Source organism: Cynocephalus volans, chromosome 6 (assembly GCF_027409185.1).
Source record: "Cynocephalus volans isolate mCynVol1 chromosome 6, mCynVol1.pri, whole genome shotgun sequence".
NCBI classification, from domain to species: domain Eukaryota; kingdom Metazoa; phylum Chordata; class Mammalia; order Dermoptera; family Cynocephalidae; genus Cynocephalus; species Cynocephalus volans.
Window position 1 is genome coordinate 76,216,693 of NC_084465.1, and position 20,544 is coordinate 76,237,236.

At 37.4% G+C, this 20,544-nt stretch overlaps 1 protein-coding gene across 1 annotated transcript in view; it reads left to right on the forward strand.

Annotated features, from left to right (window-relative positions):
• The window catches only part of SCIN (scinderin), a 74,111-nt gene that overhangs the window by 17,888 nt on the left and 35,679 nt on the right, over positions 1-20,544 (forward strand). Inside the window, exon 4 of the mRNA XM_063099847.1 lies at positions 5,877-6,026. Coding sequence (XP_062955917.1) covers positions 5,877-6,026 — 150 coding nt within the window. The remainder of the gene's footprint in view (positions 1-5,876; positions 6,027-20,544) is intronic.

The following is a 20,544-nucleotide window of genomic DNA, read 5'->3' on the forward strand; positions in this document are numbered from 1 at the left end:
TTCCCCCAAAAACCTTTACTCTAGCAAAATCAAGATCCTTTTAAATTAAAAGTGTGTTGGCTTTCAGACTTTTTTCTCTGCTCTAATTTAAAATGCATATTTTAAAACTAAAGACTAAACAGTAAGCAAGTAAGTAAGTAACTATTACTATATAGTAAGCAAATGTGTCCTTACCCCAAGGTAATGCTTACTATTAGATTTATAACAGAAGGGCCTTTAGAAAACAAGAAAATGGGAAAGATAAATGTAATCTTCAATCTCTAAAATGTATCCTGCAATAAAAGTAGGTATGAATGGCAATTATTGTGTGTTTAGTGTTTGCTGGGTGAATGGAGTATAAGGGTGAATGGCAGGGAGCCTTTGACCTCTAGGTGCTGTCAGGTGGTGGGAGGCACAGACACGTACACAAGTGAGAGCATGACAAGGCTGATGGGAGGAGTGTCGGGCAGAGGTGCTGTGAGTTGTAACTAGAGAACGGACAAGGGCACTGGGAAGAACAGCTGTCAGGGTGTCAGAATTTATACTTTAATTCTCAGTTATGGTTTCATATTAGAATTAATTGGAAGAGGTTTTAAAAATGCTGGTGCCTGTGATGTGGTGCCTAAAGTTTCTGATTTAAAGTTTTGGGATGGGACTTTGATGTAGGTACTTTTTAAGCCTCACCTCCCAGGTTATTATAATGTACGTGAATGTTAAGAACCAGTTCAGTATAGGAAATATCTAAAGGTGCTGGATAACTCAAGGTCACATGCATGAAGAACCAAGTCAGTTGAGTAGTTGAGTTGCCAACTTACGTGGCTGGCAGAAATGGTTTTTGATAAAGTATGACTGTAAACGTTCTCCGGTTTGCTACTTTAACTAGTACAGAGAACGTAATTTCACTTACTCTCACTGGTGCTATGGAAAGAACCTTCCCACTGCTGATCACCTGGTGCCAGTGAGTGGCATCACTATCAGCAGCCTAGCTGGAATTGTCCGAGTCCTTTCCTCTTTCCCTGACCCTTCAGTGCACAGCCATATGGCATTATTGACCAATTCAGTAGACTTTAACCTTCTAAATATCCCTTGATACTTCACCTCTTTATCTCCACTGCTCTGCTCTAGTTCAATTGCACTTGCTTCCTCCCTGGTCATTAAGCCTTCCATCCTTCATTCAGGGTTATTTTAAACTATATATATATATATATATATATATATATATATATATATATATATATATATATGTCATTGAAGGATATTGAGTTGGCTTGGCTTTGAGGAAACAACTAAATAGGTTATAAATAAATGTTTATTCAAAAACCAAAGAAATCATGTTTTAAACTTTTAAAATAAAAATGTTAGATTGCTGGAGGTATCTCACAGATCATTATCTTAAAGCTATGCTTAGATAACCTTTAGGCTAAAGAAATATCAACGAATTTCAGTATTTGGTTAACTAGATCCAAGGGAAAACTAAACACAGTAAAAACGAAGACAATAGAAGCAGAGAAGAGGAAGAGATCTGGGCTCCCATTCTCCTTTTATAAAATTTTAGGTGTTTTTAGAGTAAACAGCTCAGAAAAGGGCAAAACAGTAGCAAGTCCCTGCTGAATTCTTTGCGCGTGTTGTGAGTCAGTGTCACACAGGCTGTTTTGGGTGCACCTTTACTCAGCTTCTGAAATTCTGCTTCCCTTCGAGGGCATCATTGAGCACTGTTTTATTTTTGCTCTTATTTCCTGTCCCCAAATCATGTTTGGCTGTGCTCTGATGTTTTGCTTATTAATTCTGACCACATTGTTTAAAGGAAATTTTAGAAGCCTCTGGTTTTTGAGAGCAGTAGTGGTCTCCCCTCCCCGAATGTTGCTGTTTCTATAAATATGACTCACCTGCTTTTGTTTCTTGTTACTGGTGGACCAGACTAATGCCAGAAACAGATTGTCTTTATTTCCTTATTTCTCCCTTGCAGAGTAATTTTGTTTTCCTTTAATAGTCTGTATATTAAGAGTTAGTTACAGTTCCACAAACTATTACTAGAGGGAGTTCATTGGCAATGTATACATCAAGAACATTCTGCCAAAATTTAAGTGGACTTCACTCCAAATTGAATGTATACTTCCATAATTACAGGTAGTTTTTGTTTCCTTTCTCCAAAGAAATATGGCATCTAGTGCTGAGTTGTTAAATAAATACCTTAGGATCTTAGAGGGTAAAATGGTTGCCTCTGAAACCATGTTTGCTTTACAGTTTTCAGTGTCTAGCACACTTAAGTCAGATAGATGAAAGCTTTTTAAGCTAAATCTCAGTGAAGTGTTATAAATACAATAATTTAAATTGTAGAGAAAACTTTTTGTTATAATAATGCGTATTAAAATATCACATCAATTCATATTGATTTTAGCTCTATACAGGATTTTTTTTTTCTTTTTTTTTTAGTCTACTCCCTCTAGAAACAAGGCATCCTGAGAGAGTTTTTTCAAGCATGGTGCCAACTGAATACAAAGCTTCCCTGTGCACAGAGTAGTGAGGTAGACTTCACCAACTACCTCTGAATAGAGTTAAGTGTTGGGCAGTACAGCTTATTAATAGCTATACACACACTTATTTCAGCACAGTAGAGCTCTGTTAAAGTGAGATGTCTTAAACACATCATCCACGCATGGTGGAATATAAACTGTTCATATTTAATGAATTTATAAAATTCTGCTTAAACTTTTAAAGCAAGTTTTAATATGCTGCTGCCACCATTGAATGAATTCTATTTGCATAGAAAATTAATGAGATTGAATGAAAATGGTGCTTTAATTAATAATGACTCTTTAAACAATTCTAACTTCTAGCAATTTACAATCGAAGACATTATTTTATTACATTTCTTATCTGAATTAACCATTGAAAACTGAGTAAATAAGAAAATGTCATTTGTATATCAATGGTAACACAAAATAACGTGAAACTGAGAGAAAGCCTAACACAAATCATTCATTTTCATGCTGAGTAAGAAATTTTCTGTAACACTTTCTTTAATGATTTAGTCATGTTTGAGTTAAAAGGATAACTTCACTTTTAAAAGGTTTACTGTTTTTATGAGTCTTTCCTATGTATGTATTTGCTATTTTAAAGATAGAAGCTGTAGTCTCTAAGTAATGGTAAGGAGTATTTTCTGCAACTAAATTTACCTATGAATCGATACTCACATAAAAACTCCCAACCCAAGGTAATACCATAGAATATATTCTGGGATCCATAGAATATTATAAAATTCTATGTCAAGTAATAATTATGTTTGTGAAATTGTTATCTTCAATTCACTTGAAAACACATTTTCTTGAGCTTCCATAATGTTTACAGATGCTAATAAAATTTAGTATTTTATATAATCTCTTTGAAGTAGATGAGAGGTCATTTATACAACTAAGGTAACAAGAACATAAATATCAGCTAGATGATTATATAAATACAGAGCAAGTCAGTTGTGAAAGTTGCTAAGCCTGAGAAAGCTTAAAAGCTTTCACTGTAATATAAAATATAATTATTAGAAGTTTGCTTCCTTAGATTTGCTGAGAAAAGAATCATTTGAATAGCCTGCTGGGCTGCAGGGGATAATGAGATGTTACATGTTCCCTGCTGTGCATGCCAGGTGGGACGTGCTCGGGGCAACCAACAGTGGTTCTAACCCTAGCTGAATGCAAGACTCTCCTGGGAAGCTTTCAATAAACACAGCTGCCCAGAACACACCTGAGTCCCTGTAGGTAGGGCTCACTGCTCTGTATTTTTAAAAATCACGTTCCTACTCCAGTGATTTTAATGCTCAGTGGCTAAGAGTTGACTGATCGTTGGGAACCATTTGTTTTCACTCTTTGTAAACTTGGCATGGTATTCAAATGGGCTCCACATATGAGTCTCATATTCCAATGTCCAGATGTATGTAGAAAAGAGGGTAGAGAGGAAACAATAGAAGTGCTCTATTCTCTTAGAAACAGGAAAGAAACACCCCTTGGCCATATTGAATAAGTAAAGCACATTCTGGAGTGAAAGGGATTGCAAGGTATAGTCCTTTTTATTTTATTTCTTATAAAGATTTGAATTCCTAAAATTATTAATGCTACTAATTTATTCGCTCTTTTTAAAAATTGCAAACACGCTATCATATACCCAGAAAGTGGGTCCATCTGCTTCACACTTAACCACTTTGCTAACCACCTGTCCACAGGTGACTAGAGATGTGTGGAAACATGTTTTGAAAGCTTAGCATGGTACAAATATATTATCAGCAAAGTGGTCTACATGTCAATCTCTCCTTGCTAATTTTCTCTTATTAGTCTTTGTATCTTCAGAATACACCGCATAATAGGCACCTGATAAATATATGTGACATTAAAAAAAAGGAAAAAGACACTAACTTAGGTACAGTAAAAGTTGAAGGCTTTCTTTCTGCATATATATGCGCCCTTCAATCTGTTAAAACTATGTATCTTTAAATGCTTTTTTCTGCAAACACAAAGAGAGAGCTTATATTTTTGTTTCTACTTAGATGTAACTATATTTTTCAGTGTCTTTATTGAATTCTTGATGATATACCTTCAGTAATTTTCTACATCAGTATTTAAACATTTTCCTCAATTTTTAACCACTGGAGAGGAGTCTATGCAGTATCCTTGTAATGACATTTACGTAGCCATCCCCTTATTGATAGGCATTTGTTTTGTTCTGTTTGTTTTTGTATCTCATGTTTGAATATTTCTGAAAGATAGATTCCTAGAAGTTAAATTTCCTGATATTAAAAGCATATTTAATTTTTGATATGATGCCAAACTGCCCTCAAACAAAGCCTGTGTCAGTTTATAACATCCAAATAATGTGTGATAATGCCTATTCCCACACCACCTCCAGGCCTGCGTACCATTAAATTTCTCTTTCTTTTGTTAAATCACACTTAATGGAGAAAATGATATTTTTTATTATTTTACATTTGTATCTGTATACCTTCTGAACGTTGTTTATTAATACTACTCAAATCTAAAATAGTATTTTAATCTAAATGGCAGCTAATGTACTTTACAATATATCAAACTGTTGTTCTATTTCTATTTTTCTATATTTCTCTGTTAAAGTATAATTTTAATAGTTAAGTATCCAATTTTTTCTATGTATCATAATTTATATTACTATTATCCTGTTAATGAACATTTAATGTCTTTCCAGTGCCTCACTAATATAATCACATAGCCATAAAAACCCTCGTCCGTGTAGTTTTTTTCTTCTCTTTATAAATAATGTATTAAAATAAGTCCCCAATATTGATATTACTGGGTCAAAGGTTTTAACTCTTTTTATGACCCTTGATAAGAAGTGTTAAATTGCTTTACATATGTTAATTATCTCAATTTAGCCATTCCACATTGCATACATATTTCAAAACATCATGTTGTACATGTAAATATCTACAATTTGTATTTGTCAATTTGAATAAATAAGTAAATAAATTACTTCAAAAAGTGTCGTATTAACTTTATGATCATTAAGAATGTATTATTATAACAGATTCTTCACTATCTTTCTGAAATATGGTAGATTTATTATTTTAAATTTAAATAATCCATATATTTACTTTTATAAAATGTAACTAGTAGATTATATACACAACAAATGGTAAAACATGTATTTATATTTTTCATGTTTAAGAAATGCTTACTTTATAACACCAACTGAAAGCAACAGGATATAGGATAATGAATAATTTAAATATATACACAATTATATATACCTCAACAATAGATCATTTAAATTTCTTTCTCATACCATTTTGTTTCTTCCTAATTAGTCACAATGAGTATTACACCAGGCTGAATGTCCTCCACATATTCTTGGGGTCAAAAGATCTGTCTTCTCTCTTTTAGGAAATTTACCAGTGGTGTGGTTCCTCATGCAACAAATATGAACGCCTGAAGGCAAGCCAGGTGGCCATTGGCATTCGGGACAATGAAAGGAAAGGAAGATCTAAACTAATTGTGGTGGAGGAAGGTAGTGAACCATCAGAGCTTATTGAGGTATGGTGGCTTTTCTTATTTTTTAAAGAGTTACCCCTCCAAATTGTGTGCCTATGTGTGTGGGCACACAAGAGTGTGCATTTCAAAGAGAGAGAAAGGGAGAGAGAGAGGAGATTCAACAAATTTTCTATACTGGGCTCGGCTAAGATTAGGTAAGAGGAGACATCAGGGGTTATTTAAATCAAGGCACTAGGAAAATAAGAAGTCGTGAATGTTTCTCTTGCCATTGGTGTGACTATCAAAGGATGCCCTGACCCTATCTTCTGTAGACAAACAGATGAGTAACACTTTTGAGATGGACTATAAAAATATATTTTGGAAGGAAATAATAGTTTATTCATCTGGGCTTAACATTTTTTAAAATGTAGCTGTTTTCTTCAATGTTAACATTAATGATTATTTTATTAAAAGAATGAAATAAAATATTATACCAAGAGATTATATACACCAATATTTTAAATATTTTGGTCATTTTAAGCTAAGAATTACAGGCAGGACTCTTATGATTTTAATATAGTTGTTAAATTAATGTAAAAACTAATTCTCCATGACTCTATAGACCTATATCATTTTCTTTACCATTATACTAACTTGGACATTTAGTTATGACCAATATTTCTTTCCCTTTTAAGAAAACTGCAGTGACTACCTTAGCGTATATATTGTAAATATTCCTTTAACTAAGATTATCAGTCAAAGGGTATAATCATATTCAGGTGTCTTGATACATGTTGACAAATTGATTCCCATTTATTCACTCAACAAACATTTATTGAGCTCCTGTGGTATGCCAAGCACTAAATGTTTGCACCAATTGCTATTTCCTTGCATAAGTTCTGTGTTCCAATGTGACTTTACAGAGCCCTGTAAGCATTTGCTTTTCTAATGCCCTTTTGAATCTTCTTAATTTAATAGTGGCAGATATTGTCTCTTTGAATTTTCATTTTGCTAATTTTCTGGGGTATTCTGCATTTTCCTCAAGTGATTTTAGTCATTTGCATTTTAATTTCTAAAGACTATCTTGTAAATATATTTCTAATACAACTGATTAAGAGCAATTTAATGCATTAGTTACATGTTCCAGTGATAACCTAAAAATCGAGATAAAAATTATATAATGAGATAATTTCATTGTCTTTTAATTTTATTACTTTAATAATCTTAAACTCCAAACAAAGACTTTCACATGAATTATGTTTTGTAAATGATGCTAAGAAAAAAGGCAGGGTATAAAATTTTATGTATAATATTATCTTAATATGTAAGTGTATGTGTATAAAGCTATATACTCATACATCCATATATATCTGGAAAGAAATATGCTAACATATTACCAAGATTACCATTGTTATCTCTGACTCTTGGGATGTGCGGGTTTGTTATTTTTTTCTTCATTTGTCTTTGTGTTTTCAAAATTTATTATAGTGGATATGTATTATTTCTTTTATAGTCAGAAAAATGTTTATTTAAAAATAAAATTAGGGATAGTTTTTTTGTATTTTTAACATTTAGAATAGCATTGCTAGGGAAGGGGTCTAAAAATTGAAAGTATTTCAAAGTATCTTTCTTTTTTTGTGACCGCGCTCAGCCAGTGAGCGCACCGGCCATCCCTATATAGGATCCGAACCCGCGCACTCGGCGCTCCCAGCGCCGCACTCTCCCGAGTGAGCCAAGGGGTCAGCCCTGAAAGACTTTTTAATCAATGAAATGACCCTATTATCATTACTCTGCATTTGATACTGAATTTTTGGAACATGTCTCTTTAACATATTTAAATGCTCAACAATGAAAATACTATTAAAAAATATATAAAAATATACTGAAAAATTATTTCTCTGACAGTATTTTGAAAAATTGTTTATCATTTCAAAGTACTTTAGCTAGCTATTGGTCACACTATTTTCACACAATTTTGATATGTCTTATCTCTAGGGTGACCATAATAAATGTATCCTCCAAACCAAAACAGTTTATAGATGCTAATGAGACAGGACAAGGAGACAACAGATATTAACAAGACTGTCTGAGAAACAGGATGTGTGGTCACCTACTTATCTGTATCTTTAGCACTTTTGAAAGTCCATATACCTAAATATGAAAATAATCCTGTATGTGGAGGTAAATGAAGCCTATAACTAAAGTCACATTTTACTCTATGTTTGTTTTCACTGTAAATATATTTATCATGAAAGGCTGCACATAAACTATGTAAACTTTTTTCATGGTCTTTTTTCCTTTACCTATTTAAAATAATCAATGAATGTGAAGGAAAGTTAAATGTCTCACTAGCCCTAAGGTCTCAAACTTTATTCTTTGACTCTTATTCATTCTCTAAACATTAGGAGGGATGATAAAAAAATCCTCTGAGCAAAAAAAACCCAGTAATTTCTCTATTTTATAGACTGTCATTTTTAAGAGGACAGCATCTGTTATAAATAAAAGAGAATGAAGAAGGGCAAGTTGTTTGAAACAACAATAAAAAACAAAGAATTTTTTTAATCTGGAAAGACTTTTTTATATAATTTAATGAATTTGTTAAGTCTATAATCATTGTAAATGCTAGTGATGGGATGCTGGCAGGAAAAATACTACAGGAAAATTGTAAGCAGATGCTATGTTGCTGAGCCATGAAGCTTCTTACTTTTATAAAAAGAACTTAAGGCTCCCTAGAAAGTCATATGTGCAATTGTTGTTTCAAATTGTGGACAGAAAAAAAGAAAAAAGAAAATTGGAGAGAAAATTAGAATATCATAGTATGTCTCAGTTACTAAGTATTTATTGAGCACTGGCTTAGTTCCCAATAAAGTTTAAAATCTCTGCTTATTTTGTTGTCTGGTTGAGGAGATAAGCATGCACTAGAAGACAGAATCAGAAAGAGTGGGCACAGATCGTGAGGGTCCTCAACCTCTGGAGAGCATGGTCTGAGAGATTCCACCACCACTTGGAAAACTTCTGATAAAATTCATATTTTAACTGTATGATGTTACCATATAGGCTAGATTAACCTTCGAAGGATCTCCCAATATAGGAGTTGTGTTGCTCTTGTTTTTATAAGACATACTTGACAACTTGAAAACAAAAGAATGTTTTCAGTCATTCTTGTTGATTGAATATTTATGATGTGATGACCTGGCCGTCTTGTAAGTAAAAACTAGAGTTGAATAGTGGAGATAGTTCTTTAAAAATTATCCTCTAGGGATGTACCATCCAAGATCCATTTAGACAAGAGTAAAATTTTAGTCATGTTTCCCCAAAGTATTTCACTAAATAAAAAGGTAGCTTTTCAACCGTTTCTGTGTTTATGTCTCTGTGAATAGCCATGTGGAACTATGCTAAAAAAGTATATTTTGGGGTGAAATATTTTTGGTTTCCTTTAATCGTGTTGGTGAAGATATGAACAGTCATACTATTAGTTGAAATAAGTTTTAAGACCAACTACATTCATATAGAAGCAGCTGGTATTTGGAAAGGATAATTCATATATTCTACTAGTCTTCCTTTTCTTTAGGTGATAGTTACAACTAACCTCTGGAAAGCAGTAACCAAGTTTTGAGTGTATTTATATTTACTATAATATCTTCCCACATGTTAGGCAGAGAGCATATAGTCCAGGCAAAAGCACTTAGCACAGTAAGAAGTATGTAGCTGGTGTGTAAAACTCTTCATTCTGTGAATAAAAATGCACGTTACCTGACCTCCTTCTCAGGTCAGGTCATCTCCCCAGTTAGGGTCCAGTAACCACAAAAATCCAAACCTTCTCTCAAGGTAGTGAACAATACTGGTGTCCACTGGCTTCCACCAGTCCCAGTGCTGCCTCTTTAGGAACGGCGGTGACGCCCTCCACTCAGTGCTCTGATTAAAAGTGATCGTGCTCCATGAACTCCAAAGAACTACACAGATGTAGAGCTTTATTTTTGAAACTGCCCAATATATGTGTTTTATTTTCTCCCCAAACCTAACATCAAAAGGCTGTACACATTTCTAATGCTCCTGAAGTTCTTATACAATTTAAATTTACAGCAATAGGAGTGAATTTGAATTTGAATAATGTAAGCATTGGAACATTTATACATTTCAGCATGTAAAGTAAAAGATTAAGAAATATGTCGAATTGGAATTTTGAAATTTAGAATTTTGTCCACATTCCTTAAAGTTTCTCTGTGGAAATGTTTGTTTCACAGCACAGTCCTGAGTTTACTGAATTTACATGGATTTTGATCTTTTAGCTAAAATACAGTTGTACATTTAAATCAAGTATGATTGTTTTGAAAATGATGCTACAGAGAGTGGGAGGAATTTTATTTTCTGGGGCATGATCTTTGATTAATCAATCATTCTTCATTTACCTGTGTAGAATAGGATCACATGAACTAAAGTATCAATAATAGAGATGGGGAGCTGTTGTGAAAATCCCCCTCACAAACATTTTGGAACAATGTATATAGTATTTTTATAAGTGCCTAAAGCTTTATAGGAAAAAAAATATCAAGAATAAAAATCACATTCCTTCTTAGCATCAGGGGAGCGAACATGGGTGTTTTAAGCTCCTTAAATGTAATATCTATGGTTGCTTTGTGGGTTTGTAAGACCCACACACAAAAAAATCACTCATTAGACTATTTTTTGTTGCCCTGTCATTTCATTGTTAGTCAAAACTCTGTACTTTATAAGGATGGAAATTTGAGGGGCCTGACCAATAGACACTGTAAGCACTTTAACACTGAGACAACAAAAGTTTTGTCAGAGCAGTATACTTCTCTTTGTATGTTTTCCAAGTAGCTTTGGCTTCCTTATTTATCTCTCCTCTACCTTCCTGGGCCTTTTTTTAAGTTCCTGGGAAATTGAACAATGTCTTAAATACTTTGGAATTCCCCATTTATGTATCGAGGTGCCTGGCACGTAGGAGATGCACATTAGCATTCGTCATCTGATTGAAATAACATTATTATGAGAGCCATATGGAAAGAGGGTGCCCATTTACAGTTTTACCAGCAATATTTTTAAGTTAAAGGGGTCCAAAATATTTGTTACTCTCTCTAGATTAGTCCTGAGGCTACATTGCATGTGGAGATGAGACAAAGTATCAGAAATACCCACAAACAGGAATCTTCCCTTCTCTCCATTGAATTGTAATTAAATCAGTTCCTCCATCTTGCTTTACAGCAATCATATTTAGTACACATCCCAAATGTAAAGAACTGTAGTGAGAAGTAGTTTATGCCACAACATTATGGCGCTTTCTAGAACACCATAGTTGCTGTAGCTATTTATATCTGTTATTTATTGATGGTTTACTGTTTGCCAAGCACTGTTCAAGGCACCATTCATTTGTTGCCATTTAATCTCATGAATCTGTTATTTCAATTTCTTTTATTTAATTCACATACCCACTTTGTTCATCAGCAGTTCATCCAGTGGAGGAAGTTGAAATATTCTGAACAAAGATAAGAAATGCATGTACTGTGGTAACAGCACAGTTGACCAAATGTTGTGATAAAGTGATAATATTTCAAATAATCTTCCTCTTTGTCACACCAAAGTTCAACATGAAGATTTGCCACATCACTGATAAGTTGTGACTTTTACATAATCATTTCAAATTAATACCACTTGGCAATCGTTTTTGAATGAAGCATTTTTCCCTTTAGTTTGCAGCTGAAGTGAAGCGATAGAGATAGAACCTGTAAATAGGATCAAGCAATTCCAAGACAGACGGACTAAATGAGTAGTACCCAGCAGAGGGATGGATGTTTGCCCCACAAAGTGTATATCCAAATTGATAATCTAATAGAAATATTAAACTATAATGGCAGGTTTCTGTTCTCTCTTTTGTTAAGCGCTCCTTTTGTTATAATAACAGTGATAGTATATAATAAAACTAACAGCAAGACTATTTTTTTCAGTAACTTTTGGTCGATTTCTTCTTATCCCTTGTATTAAGAATTAGCCAAACTCAAATATCAAAGGGCCAGATCTTTGATTCAGTGATTCACAATTCTTTGTATTCATTTAGTAAATTAAATTGTTTTTAGGTATATAATAATAAACAATATTAATGTGATATCAGTTTCCTCTTGCATCTTGTGCTGAGAATGAGCCAAGCCCAGATATTAAAAGCTTGAATCTTCAAGAACCAGCAATTCATAATCCCTTGGTATTTATTTTATAGTTAGTAGTTATTCAATATCATGAGGAAATATACTCATGTATTGGAAAGAACTGTTTATAATGAGGCTATCTAGACTGTGCCTTTAAGTACTATTTTTCTAGAGCCAAGGATCACAATGTTGGAATTGGGTTATGTTGTGGGTACCCCTGTTACTGCTATTAGAATTGCTATTATGTTTGCAAGAGTATCTAGTGCATCACAATTTTACATTTATACTGTTTTGAAATATATATACATATTTATAAAAAGGATTTTAAAGTGACTTTGTAGGGAAAGCAGTCTTCATATAAATACACTATACTAGTCGGTGGAAACCAGTAGAAAATTTAGAAAATTCTCAGCTTTGGATATCCCATAGTATTCTACTAATCATGAAAAGGGTGTTAACATACTGCTAAAAAGAAAATGAATCATTATCTGTATACAAACAAAATCCATACAAATATATTGGTAAATGAAGTCCTATACCATGAATAACTGAGAACTTAATTATTAAGGCTTTATAGCAATGGATAAACTCAAAAGCAAGCCACTGTCGAAAAGAAATTGTAATTAAATCTGATAGAGTGCATTGCAAACAAGACAAATATGCTGATTATAAACTGCTTTGAAGCAAGCGGCAAACGCAGTATGACTGCACTGTGGTGCTGGGCAATGTGCTTCCTCTCACTTTGTGATGTGCGAGGATACAGGCAGATGACGCACTGGTAGGCTGAGCTTTCTATTCCCTCCTTAGTCCTTCTCATTGCATTTTTCTTGATTTCATACAAGTGCTTCTTATCATTAACACATGAATAACATAATCTAACAAATAAATTTCATTTGCTGCAAAGGAGGTCACCACGACCACCACCACCACCACGACAAATATTCAATGCTTACCATACAATCAGCACTCTTCTATGGGCTATACAGGATGAACTAATTTAATTCTTACAGCAGTTCTATGGAGCAAACACATTTATTATTCCCTGCCATAAGCTACTCCAAAACCTGACTGAGACAAGAACTTGGGGGCAGGTAATTCTGAAGGTCAGACTTGCATCATGATAAGTTCCCCAAGGCCACAGCATTCCTGAGTCTTCCAGAGGTGCACCGTCCTTATGGCATCCTCAAGACATATGGCTATTTACATTTACATTTAAATTAATTAAAATTAAATAAAATTTAAAATTGAGTTACTCATTGTCACTAGCCATATCTCAGGTACTCAATAGCTACAGGTGGCTATTGATAACTGTGTTGAATAGCACAGATACAGACTTCATCATTGCAGAAAATTCTAATGGACAGCACTGCACTACTATATAATTAAGTAGCTACCTCTATCTTGCAGTCCCCCAACTCACTTGTCCTTTTACTAAAGGTGTGTACCACATGCTTTCCCTGCGTAAAATACATTTACCCTCTATTTAATATACCAAATTACCCCTTATTTGGTATTTCAAAAAGGAACAAAGGTATTTTAGAGGCAAGGAAGCACATGACAGAGGAACAGCAGAGTAAATGCTGGAATCTCATGTCCCAGTGAGGTGTGGCTGGCCACACGTGCCCGCGGCTATCCTCAGAGTTACCCTCTCTTCTCTCTTTGTATCTCTGTGAGTACTCCCTACTATGGGATATTTATCTTACCTAAGGCATACAATGTCTTGCAGCAAATAGATCTACCGTAACAAGGATTTACTGCACTTTACAATTTATTTCTATGCTTTATATGCTTGCCATCTCCTAATGGTTTTTCAGTTAGGGAAAGGAAAGAATATACAAGAATTACTAATTCGTTCATTCTTGGAACCTGAGAGCTCACTGTGTTTATGGTGAAAATAGAAACAGAACCATCTGCACTAAAATGATTAAGGTCAGGTACGAAGAATGGGTGCTTCATTTGTATGTAAGGAACGCGGAAGTAGGAGGTAGAAGGCTTGGGTTTTACATCTCTGCTTTAATATATATGAGACATGGATCCAAGGCAAAACTAACTTCTCTTGGCCTCATTTTCCTAATCTATCGAGCTGACGTAATCATGATACTGGTCCTTCCTATCTCACAGAGTTGTCGTGGGAAGCATATAAGACCCTCTATGTGAGAGGCCTTTAGGATTTGGCACCAACCTAGAACATTTTTATCCAGAGTGATCTGGAGTTTTGAGTTAGTTATTTGTAGAGCTAGGTCTAGGTCTCACAGAGCCCTTGAGCCCGTTGTCCAGACTGGGTCACAAACCCTCCACACACAGGTCTACGAGCTAGGTAATAGGAAAAGGTCCTGGGAGCTGTGGATGAAGAAATAATAGGTTTTATTCAGAGCTAGGAGCAGCCACCCTAGTGGCTTCCAGGAATGTCTCTAGAAGCTTTGTCTATCAGAGCCATTAGTCATTTATACTCAAGTCCATAACTCAAAACACCTGGGTGCACATGCACAATCACATTAGACAATAACCAGGAACACCTGTGCACACGTGCATATTTACATCAGATGCTCAGCAAGATTCTGAACATCTGAGGGGCCCTGACCATTTTTTCTATATTTTCCCAACAATCCACCCCTTCAGGGTCACTCGCCATACAATCTACACATCCAGAATCTTCTGCCATGTTCCCTTAGTGAGGATAAATGACCCTTACATTCATATAACCTATTGCCTGTTCAATATATCTTAAGGCTTGTCCTTAAGGCTTGTCCTGTAGTTCTGTCCTTTAGCCCCACATGTCCGATTAGTAGTCATCATTGGTGTGATTTTCCATGGGAATAATCCTGTAGTCATACTGATGGGAAGTTCATTGCATATTCAGTAGGCCGACACATTGATCACAGGAACATATGCATGTACCCAGTCGTTCTGGTGTCTGCAGCCAGAACACTACGGGTGAAAAGACAGAAGGATTATTGGTACCAACAGGGGGAGTTCTTGCCCCTCTGGTAAGATACATGACAGTTTGCCATCCTGAGAAAGGATGGTTGCAGGAATAGGTATCTTACCTGGTTTATGATACCATACTTTATCTGCTAACACTGTTGGATCTATAGGTTCTACATGTAACTATAGGGAAACTCATAATTGGACATAATGATAATACAAATGTGCCCTTTGGAATAGAGGGCAATTATTTGTTCCAGGCCATGTTACCTTTACTCAAGGAGGCCAGGTACTTGTCACGCAAGATGAAACTTGCAAATTTTCTTCTAATCGTTTCCCCCAAGGCCCTGTTAGACCTACCCAATGTATATGAGGGGCTTCTATTCTCCAAGGCCATTCCCATTGTACAGTCTGTTCCTGTTGCAAACAGGTTGGGGCTGGTAAGAGAATATTTCCATTCTTGCCATATCCTGGCTTCAAAAGCTTATCTTTAGTAGTGACTTGCAGTTGTATAGGTGCTGCAGCCCTATGCAACAGAGCTTCCACTGGAGAGGGTCCGCCCTTGCAGGGTCTCTCATTTAGAATCCTGACTGTCGGTCATAACTGCTATGGCCACCCCTTCAGGGATGGGGGTTGGACAGATAGCCTTAGTCCCTTTTTTAAAAGAACATTGTTCCATTCAATCATTTCTGCTGCCTGGGGATGATATGGCATATGTAACATCCACTGAGTAGACAACTGGGAGCCCACTTCTGAACCTCATGTCCAGTAAAGTGGGTCCCGTTATCACTCTCTATGACTACAGGCTGGCCGTATGTGGCCATAAGGCTATTCAATGACTTCAGAGTGTTTACCTGGTCTGAGGCCTTACAAGGCCACACAAACAGAAGACCAGTAGCTATATCAACAGCTGTGAAGATGTATCTGAAATTCTCTGAACTTGGCAGTGGTCCAACAAAGTCCACTTGCCATGGAGTCAGGGGCACCCTTCCTCGAGTTATTTGCCCAGCACCTGCCGGTGGTGTGTACTCTCTTGAGTATGTACCACAAGCATGACAGGCATTCACTACATCTTCCCATTTTATAGGCAAGGCTCATCTTTTAGCTGCCATCCACATGGTTTTGCTGCCAGCATGCTGCATTTGTTGATGTAACCACTGGGCTACATCAGCAGCTGGGGCTCTCTCCAGCCATCTTTTCTTAGCCAAGGCATTGGCTTCATCATTTCCTGGACTGGCTAAGGGAAAATGTCCTATGACATGGAAAAGAGTTACTTCTTTCTCATGTCCCAACTCCCATAACTCTTGCTTGTCCCCACAGGGGTCAGTGGCCTACCATCCACCACTGATATTTCCAAGTAGAGATCCAAAGAGTTAAACCTTTGTACACAGCCCAGCTTTCAGTACAGATGGTTAATGGCCCAGGCTCATTTTTTATCACCATCCATACAGCTCTCAGTTCAGCCTATTGACTGCTTCACCCTGTACCATTTTCATATCACGTGGTATCTGTTAAGGTCTGGACAGCAACAGGTGTCCACGATGCTGCGGGTCCCATGCTAGAGCCATCTGTATACCAAGCTTGCTCTGTGATAGGTCCCTGTCCCTCATGGAAAGGTGTAGCCTCCACCTTCATGGGTAACGGTTGTGTCAAAGTTTTCTCCACAACCTCTACTGGGCCTAGCACAGCTTGCAACTCTTTGGACAGAGGACTCATTGACACAGTGCTTCTTTGCTCTATATATGCTCTCCATTTAGACAGAGTGGGAGTCTGAGCAATGCCCGTTACAGGGTTGGTTGCCTACGTGCGCAGCCAACCTGTTATGGGGTATGTCGTCCTTACTAGGACTTTGGCAGTTCCTATGATAGCTTCAGTGGCCATCAAGGCAGAATACACAGCTGCTAACTATTTTTCTATTAGAGAATAATGCACTTCAGCGCCCTTCCAGAGCTGAAACCAGAATCCTACAGGTGTTCAGAATTGGTCTTTTCTCTGCCACAAACCCCATCCTAACCCTTCTTGGGTTATATGTACATCTAATTCAAAAGGCTTAGTGGGATCAGCCACTTGTAAAGCCTGCACTTGCTGTATTGCCCTTTCTGTAGCCCAATAAGCCTGTTCTACTTCCTCAGTCCAATCCCAGGGGGCTCCTTTCTTTGTTAATGCATACAGTGGATGTGCCATTTGGGCCATATGGGGTACAAAAGCTCTCCAATACCCCAGAAGTCCCAAATATGTCTGTAGCTGAGCTACAGTTGTAGGTCGAGGGTATGCCTGTATCTTGTCTATAATAGCTTCTGGGATGACTCTCCTCTTACCCAAACAGACCACTCCTAAGAATTTGACTAACAGCTCAGGTCCTTACACTTTGGCTGTTTTCATGGCCCACCCACATTGTTCCAAATGACTTAGCAGCATTGGAGCTGCCTGGGTTATATCTGCAGGAGAATCAGAGGTTAGTAACACGTCACCAATGTAGTGAAACATTGTAACCATGCTGGGCCTAGTCCACTTGGCTAGGTTCCCAGCCACTAAACCATGACAGATGGTTGTGCTATGCAGATAACTTTGGGGCAATACTTGAAAGGTCCACTTCCTCCCTTCCCAGGTTAAGGCAAACTGATCTTAGCTATCAGCTGAGACTGTAGTAGAGAAAAAAGCATTTGCAATATCTAATACATAATGATAAGTTCCTAGCTGAGTTGTCAACTGATCCATCAAGTCATGAACTGAAGGCACAGCTGCATGCAAAGGAAACACTACTTTGTTTAGTTCTTGATAGTCTACAGTCATTCTCCAGGTACAATCAGGTGTTTTTACTGGCCATACCGGAGCATTAAATGGGCTCTGAGCTGGACGAATAGTGCCAACTTTCTCTAACTCCAATATAGTGGCACCTATTTCTGCATGTCCTCCTGTGATACTGCTTTACATTAACTACACATCTCGGCTTGAGTAACACCTGTGGGTCATGTTTAGCATATCCCCATAACACAGGCTTTACTGTCCATATTTGCAGCCGAAACTCTCCAACTGTTGTTTGTAGGTACAAACCATAAAGTACATCCATACCCAAGACGTATTCAGCTACTGGGGGATATATATACAGTATACACACAAGGAGGTAATCATCCTATACCCAATGGCAATAACACAACTTTGACTTCAACAGTATATCTTCCCTAGCCATCTATACAAACTGTGGCCCCTGGAAACTTATCTGGATTGCCATATATCAGGCTACATTCTGTGCCTATATCCACCAATGCCAAAACATGCGGTACATTTGTCCTTGACCAATGTAATGCCAATTCAACTTGAGGCCTCTGGTCCTCTCGTGCCCCCAAACAATGAGTACCTTGGCCTGCTCCCTAATCAAAATGGAACAGTTCATCTGCCTCCTCAGGAGCAACCAAAAAATCCTTTAAATCCACTGAGCGTAACTGGCTACCTGTTTCCGGACGTTTAGTGAATTGCTGTTCAGGGCGCAATTGCTGCCACAAGGCAAACAGGAACACAGTTGGCTGCTGGTTATTTTTCTTGCTCTCAACCCTTGCTGCAAGCAAGTCAAGACACATCTGCTTATGGCTGCTCTTGCTTGGTCCCTTCGGGATAAAATTCTGAGCATTTCTTGGGGGTTTGGTCTTAGCCACTTTCTGGACCCCTTTTGCTTTTCTCCTATCCTCTACTTGACCCAGGCTGGCTATCATGGTCGTTATTTCAAGTATAGGATGAACAACGTATGGGGCTAGTATGGCCATCAGTGACTCAAAGGACGTTGACAGGGCATTTTGCAGCACTATGTCTCTCATGTTGCCTGTAAAACTTTCATCGTCCAGGCCACGGGTGTTCACATTAAACACTGACTGCCTTATCCCCAGCTCCCGAATTATCTGAACCAATTCAGCATACTTTTGCCATTTACTCACAATCTTGGGCAGTTCCCCAGTATTTGCCCATGCAGTTCAGACAGCTGCATTCACCCATTCCATTAAGAAGTGATTACCTGGCTCTTGTGCATATCTGCAGCTATTCTGTAGCCGCTGCCTCAGGGACTGGTGCATTATAATGGAGGCCAATTTTTCCATCTCCTCACTAGAGCATATCACACTACCCACCCCTAGGTCCCATAACTGCAGCAGCTAAGCAGCCAGGGGCTCCCCCTGTTTCTGCCAGTACTGTGTCCCCAAATCAACCAATTCAACCTGAGTATACAGGACATAGGTAGTGAATTGGGTCACCTGTGGATTGCCCGCTGGTTTTCCACCCAGTCCCATAGGCTGCTCGTGTTTCACTTTCTGATGCACAATAGGTCGTGCTTGGAGACGCACGGTCTCCCTGAACTCACCACTGGGTTTGTCGTCCTCCCTGGTGTGAGAGGCAGGGGTGGCCAGTCGCTGCATGTCATCCTCCAAGACATTCATCCACTCTTCCAACAACCCTGCTTTCTGCTTCAGATCTCAATCAGCTTGCAGTACAGTGAGCAGTAGCCAGGCTCTGGTCAGCAGAAAAGTGGCCACTGGGCACCACATGCTCAAGGGCAGCCACACTTCCTCCCCCTCCCAATGGGCTCTCCATTGTAGTGCCTGGTCTATGCTGATTTGCAGTACAGTGAGCAGCAACCAGATCCCAGACAACAGGAAAGTGGCCATAGGGCACAACATATTGAAGAGTAGCCACATTTTTTCCTCCTGCCAATGGGCTTTTGGCTCCTATACCTGCTCAGAATCCTGCTGCAGACTATGCCAATTGTAGAGCTCGGGCTAGGTCTCACAGAGCCCTTGAGCCCATTGTCCAGACTGGGTCACAAACCTTCCACACGCAGGTGTATGAGCTAGGTAATAGGAAAAGGTCCTGGGAGCTGTGGATGAAGAAATAATAGGTTTTATTCAGAGCTAGGAACAGCCACCCTAGTGGCTTCCAGGAGTGTCTCTAGAAGCTTTGTCTATCAGAGCCATTAGTCCTTTATACTCAAGTCCATAACTCAAAACACCTGGGTGCACGTGCACAATCACATTAGACAATAACCAGGAACACCTGTGCACACGTGCATATTTACATCAGATGCTCAGCAAAATTCTGAACATCTGAGGGACCCTGACCATTTTTTGTATATTTTCCCAACAGTATTTTCTTTCCTCTAGGTCACATATTATGTCTTTTTTGTCCAGTGATGAATTTCAAATACTTACCCTAAAGTCGCTGAACATCTTGACTTTTCTATATAAAGTTAAAGGAGAGAAAGCATATCTTGAGCATGAGCAAGAGTGTAAATGTTGGAATTTCATATCCAAACTATGTGGATTTGGCTAAGATGTAAAAAATAAATAAACAAATAAAAATAGAAGCACATGCTGTGAAAACCAAGGGTTAAAAGGATACAGCAAGTCATTTCTTAACTGCCTGGTTTTTATTTCTTAAATAATAATAATAATAAAAAATTCCACATAGACCTGCTTAACTTTTAAAAGAAAAAGTCACCCTAGGTCATGAAT